Genomic DNA, 6,000 nt, shown 5'->3' with positions numbered 1-6,000 from the left:
TTCGCCTTCCTTTTTTCTCCCTTCCCCGTGCTCATCCCCATCCTTTTTTATTTCTTCTGCTTCTCCCTCTCCCTCTTCGTCCTTATTTTTTTCCTCCTCATCTTCTTTCTATTTTGTTTCTTCTTCCTTTTGCTCTCTTCCTCCTCCTCTTTTCTGCATAGACCACCTTTTAATTCGTCCCGCCTCCCCCTCTCTCCCTCTCCCTCTCCCCCCTTCCCTTCCGTGCCCCTCCAATTATTGTACTAATACCCTTCCCTCCACGCCCACTCATCTCCCCCTCCCCTTGATATACCGTTACCCCCTCCCCTATTTTACCCGTCATTCAGCTGTTCTCCTACTAATTAACAGATCAGGTAGAGAGGAAGAAGGGGAGGGAGAGAGAGAGAATGAGAATGAATATGAATAAGAAAGTCGAATGAGGCAGACAAGGGAAAGGGTAAGAACCGCCGAGTAACGGATGAGACAAGAGTGGAGAACAGGTAGATAGATGATAGAGATAGACAGGCGGCAGAGGATAGAGAAGGGGACAAAGGCAAGTGTGTCAAGTGAGGCTCTGATGGGTAAGAGGAAGGGAGAGATGGGCAGTGACAGGCTGGCAGGTCGGGTGACACAAGCCAGGTAAGAAAGAGACGGGCACGCAAACAGACAGACAGGCAGACAATTGAGAACGAACTTTTGAGTCGTGTCATATGCATACGTGCGCACAGTCACACACACACACACACACACACACACACACACACACACACACACACACACACACACACACACACACACACATACACACATAACAAAAATACGAACGCACTCTTACATATTGTTCAGACAAACATACGTACGGAGACAGGTAGAAAAGACAGAAAGATAATACGACGAAAAACAAATTCGATAAGACGTGCAGGCATGCAGATCGGGCACACGAACAGATAACCAGATAAAAGTTAAATGCTAGACAGACTGTCAAAGAAAGACAAGCCGTCAGATGACATGGGTGGAAGAGAGAGAGAGAGAGACATAGACAGACAGACAGACAGAGGCAGAGACACACACGCACAGGCAGAGGGAAGGAGATAGTAGGCAGGAAGTAGAGAAAAAAAATAGAGACACAAAGAACGGAAACAAATTAAGGAGCAGAGCAGAGGAGACGAGAGCGAGCAGGTAGAAACAAGGCGAGGCAAGCAGGTGGACAGAGATAAGAGAAGGACAAGAGCTCGTACGGGTTACTACCTCAGGAGTTTGGTACGCGGCGCGGGGGCGGAGAGCGAGGGGGGCGGCCGGAGGAGGAGCAGGAGGAGGAGGAGGAGGAGGAGGGTGGAGGGTGGAGGGTGGCGGGTGGAGGGAGGGTAGAGGAGGATAGGATGGAGAAGAAGGAGGAGGAATGGGGATAAGAGGAGGAGGTAGAGGTAGAGGAGGGGGGAAGGGGGGGGGAAAGGAGTAGGAGTACGAGTGGAGAGAAGAGGAAGAAGAAGATTTTAATTATATCTCTCTTCCCCGCATTCATTGCCTGTTTTATCTTCTCTCTCTCTGTTGTTGCTGTTATCGCCGGCGACATTCTTATTGATTCTGCTTTTGTTCTTATATAATACTCAATCGAATTGGTGTTCGCATTCTTTGCAAGGGCTTCAGCTTTGTCATGCACAGCCAAAATGGGATTTAAATGGTGCGTGCATGTGACCTCGCGCTCTCCGGGTATCGTGCAAAGGACCCTTGGTGTGGTGAGAGTGAGTAAGTGGGTGAGTGAGTGAGGTAGTGGATGAGTGAATAGAGAAGTGGGTGAGTGAATAGAGAAGTGGGTGAGTGAATAAGAGAGAGAGAGAGTAAGAGTAAGAGAGGGAGGGGGTTAGTTCGTTTTTGCCTGTCTCTCATCAGATTTGCTTGCCCGCCCTGCGTTACACGTCACTCATGTTTTGTTACTTTTTCGCCGGAGGCTTCGTGCACGCGTTATCGTGTGCTTCCTCTCCTCTTCTTCCTCTTCTTGGCTTTTGTTCGGTTATACCAGCCCCTCGTCCACCGCTATGTCTTCCGCCTCCTCCTCCACGTTGCCGCCGTCGTCGCCCTCTTCCTCCCCGTGTTTATCATCCTCTTCCTCCTCCTCCTCCTCCTCCTTCCTCTTCCTCCTCCTACTTTCCCTCTTGCTCGTCCTTCTCTTCTTTCTCTTCCTCCTCCTCCTATTCCTCCTCCTTCTCCTCCTATTCCTCCTCCTCCTCCTCCTCCTCCTCCTCCTATTCCTTCTCCTCCTCCTCTTCCTCCTCCTCCTCCCTCAACTCCTCCTCTTCTCTCCTTCTACCCCATTCCCTCCCCTTCCCTCCCCTTCCCTCTCACGCCCCTTCGTGAGTGGCAGCGCAGGGCGTATCAGTTTCCCTCGCCCTCGGAGGCCGCCGCGATGCCCGACGATGACGCGGCCGATCCTTACAAGGGGCGCGGTGACGGCTGAGGAATGGGACCTCGTGGCTCATCTCGGAGAGGCGCTGAGATGTCCTCCTTGGCGGCACGCTTTGGGGTCGGGAGGGAGGGAGGGAGGGAGGGAGGGAGAGGAAGGGAAGGGGGAGAGGGAGAGGGAGGGCAGAAAGAGTGGAAAGAAAGAAGCAGGGAGGAGAAATGGGGAAAGGGAAACGATGAAGGGGAGGGAGAGGAAGGGAAGGGAGACAGGAAGAGGGAGAGAGCGTTAAAGGAAGGTAGAATAGAGAGGCGTAGAAGAAGGGCTGCCAAGGGCGAGGGGTGGAAGATGGAAGAGAAATGAATCCTCCGGAATGCAATGTTGGGAGTGAAATCCTTCCAGGCAGGGCTGCTTGACGCTCCTACCTGGCTAGTCCTGCCCTGGGGACGTGAAAGCACATTGAACAACATGCATGCTTGTAAAGTTACCAAGGCACTTTGGGCTGTATGTGCAAGCAAGCACACTGGTTGTGTACTTTATTTGTTTACGTTTAGATACTCGTATTATATTGATTGTGTTCTTGGTTACAGAGTGTTGAACTGTGCGATTCAGTAGATTATCCTATACTGAAGTGTGTTCCCCAGTAAATTATCCTGTGTTGAACTGTGCTACTCAGTGCATTGTCCTGTACCTATTTGTGAATGAAAATGAGTAACGTGAAAGGCCTCATCCCCGAGAGATGATCCCGCACCAAGATGCTGGGCCTCACCTGGCCGAGATCCGGTGTGGACTAGCGTCGCGTCGCCTACCTGGACGCGCCCGACCGACGTAGCGGGGATGTCCGGCGTCACCTAGAGGGCAGCCACGTCCTGTGACCTTGTTTAGTGACATTGGTGATCGCTCGCCGGTAAACCCAGCTGCGAGTGCGTCTCGTGTGAACTGGAGGCGAGGGGGAAAATATCTTTTAGTGTGAATAAGAGTGCTCGCTAAGTGAATCGCGAGCGAGAGGGAGCAGGAGAGTGCGATAGAAAGCGTGCCAACATGACGTCCACGATCCGAGGGTACCTGACCCTCCGGAGGGGCGCCAACAAGAAGAAGAAGCAACAGCAACGGGGCAACCTCTCCGACCTGTTCTTCGGCGTGGCGGCCACCTCCGTCACGCCCGTGAGCCTCGTGTCGCACCGCCAATCGCGCTCCTTCCTCGACCTGCGGGACCTCGGCGATGACTTCAAAAGAGTACGTCCTCGGCGGCCTCTTCCGCTGCCGCCTTCTTCCTTGCGTAGCTCGGGCTGGCCTCGGAGGGGAGCGTCTCTCTCTCTCTCTCTCTCTCTCTTTCGGGAGCTGGCTTTGTGGTCTGCGTCCTTTGATTTTCTTGGTTTTATTACTGTTGTTATTATCATTATCATTATTGTTATTGTCATCATTTTATTGATATTTCTTTGTATTATTATTTTTCTTTTTGAGGAGAATGACTCTTTTATTTTACATATGATATTTTGTAGTATGATTCCATTTTGTAATAGCAGCGCTGACTGTAGACGATGCAGTCAGTATTACATTTAGCGCTTGATCGCCTCTGAGCTGAGAAGCATTCCATTCCATGTTTAACGTAGGAATCAATATCACAGTTGATCCGGATAAATACCCCCCCCTTCCCTCCCTCCCTCCTTCCTTCCCCCCGTCGTGCGATATGCGCTTTCCGCGAAACGCCTGCCGCTGGTCGGTCGTGATGACGCCAGTGGCGTGTTGCCTCTTGGCTAGAATTGCAAGACTTCTTTTCAAAGGGATCGTCCGTGGGTTTGCTAACCGAAGGGGGGATCGGTACGCTTGAACGTAGCAGGATGAGCAGGATATAAACAGGATAGAATAAGAATGTGGAATAAACAGGGGTCGTTTTGACAAAAAGGTGTAAACGAGGCTAGATAACTTCGCTACGTTGTGAAAAGTTATCCAGAAAGTTATTCAGACTCTTTTTTACCTTTTTTTTCTACATCAGTTGCCGTTTTCTTATTTTAAGTAGATCTTTAGAGGTCTTTCTTCGTTTTTATTTTTTATTATTATTATTATTTTTTTTTTTTTTTTTTTATGTTTATTATTATTCCCCATTCTTATCATTATTCTTTGGAGCTTTGCTTGTTTGTTTGTTCTAAAAGGATTGGATAGTAGTGTAGCTTCTATCACGGACATTGTATGAATAATATCGAATTATGATGATGGCTGGTCGAAGAAAGGCTGAAAATAGGATAGATTTTGGGACAGTAAGAAGACGAAGGGATAGATGATTGACAGGAGGAATCGTATCGCGGATTGATAAGATTAAAGAAAAAGATTAAAAACAAGTATGGGGGCGTGAGCGATATCTGCCGTATACCGCACCTCATATGGGTCGCGGTTAGAGAGAGAGAGAGAGAGAGAGAGAGAGAGAGAGAGAGAGAGAGAGAGAGAGAGAGAGAGAGAGAGAGATTGAGTGAGTGAGTGAGTGAGTGAGTGAGTAAGTGAGTAAGTGAGTGAAACAAAAGTAGGTTAACTCCCGCGTGCATTGCGTGCGTTCGTGCGTGCGTGGGTGGTGTAGGTGTTGTTTATCTACCGCCTCGCCGCGAGTGAGGAATTCGTGGCGCTTATCGGTGTGTCTCCTGTGCTGACGTCACACGACACAAGCGTTATCTCGCCGATCAGCAGGGACTGTGATAAGAAGCAGGTTCAATTCCGAGAGATAAAATTGTTATGGGGGAGGGTAAGGGACAAGGTGCCATGGGGGAGGAGGAGAAGGAGGAAGAAGAAGAAGAAGAAGAAGAAAAGAAGAAGAAGGAGGAGGAGGAGGAGGAAGAAGAAAAGAAGGAGGAGGAGAAGGAGAAGGAGGAGGAAGAAAAGGAGGAGGAGGAGGAGGAGGAGGAGGAAGAAAAGGAGGAGGAGGAGGAGGAAGAAAAGGAGGAGGAGGAGGAGGAAGAAGAAAAGGAGGAGGAGGAGGAGGAGGAGGAAGAAAAGGAGGAGGAGGAGAAGGAAAAGGAGGAGGAGGAAGAAGAAGAAGAAGAAGAAGAAGAAGAAGAAGAAGAAGAAGAAGAAGAAGAAGAAGAAGAAGAAGAAGAAGAAGAAGAAGAAAAGGAGGTGGAGGAGGAAGAAGAAAAGGAGGAGGAGGAGGAGGGAGAGGAGGAAAAGAAGGAGAACATTACATGTTTATTCCACATGTAATGAGGAATATAAAAAGGAGGGGGGGGGGGATTGGGGGGTAAACAAGTAGAGGACTGGCAGTTCCGGACGACTGGAGGGCTGGGGTAAAGGGGGGGTGGAGGGGGGACGACTTGCAGAAGAGCCTGAGGGTAAGAGGAGAGCCTGAGGGGGGTAAGTTGAACGGGGGAGAGACCAAACGGGAAAGTAAAAAAAAAATAGGATTGAGTCACGGGCGGAGAGGGAAAAGGGGGGGGTATATAATTAGTGCCACGAAGATTAGTGCCATGATCCTCGTCTCCCTCCCTCCCTCCCCCTCCCCTCCTCTCCTACAGCTTCAACCCCTTCCCAAGTGAGGCGGAAGTTGTGGCTATTTGTGGCGAAGGGGGGTGTCGCAGGATATTATTACGGAGGGAATGGAAGGGACAAGGAAGAAGGAAGACCAGCCAGGGTGGAGA

At 50.0% G+C, this 6,000-nt stretch overlaps 1 protein-coding gene across 4 annotated transcripts in view; it reads left to right on the top strand.

The window, feature by feature from the left end:
- LOC122250087 (cytohesin steppke) overlaps window positions 1–6,000 on the top strand; it is a 138,998-nt gene that overhangs the window by 51,964 nt on the left and 81,034 nt on the right. For 2 of the 4 annotated variants that reach the window (XM_086551966.1, XM_086551967.1), the window contains exon 2: window positions 2,968–3,613. The exons of the other annotated variants lie outside the window; for them this stretch is intronic. In XM_086551966.1, coding sequence (XP_086408092.1) covers window positions 3,419–3,613 — 195 coding nt within the window. In that variant the 5' untranslated portion in view covers window positions 2,968–3,418. The remainder of the gene's footprint in view (window positions 1–2,967; window positions 3,614–6,000) is intronic. 4 annotated transcript variants of the gene reach the window in all.

Source organism: Penaeus japonicus, unplaced genomic scaffold (genome assembly GCF_977035675.1).
Source record: "Penaeus japonicus unplaced genomic scaffold, GWHDUDI00000001_assembly GWHDUDI00000026, whole genome shotgun sequence".
Classification (NCBI taxonomy): domain Eukaryota; kingdom Metazoa; phylum Arthropoda; class Malacostraca; order Decapoda; family Penaeidae; genus Penaeus; species Penaeus japonicus.
Note: the sequence above shows the minus strand (reverse complement) of the source record. Positions and strands in the feature narration are given on the sequence as shown.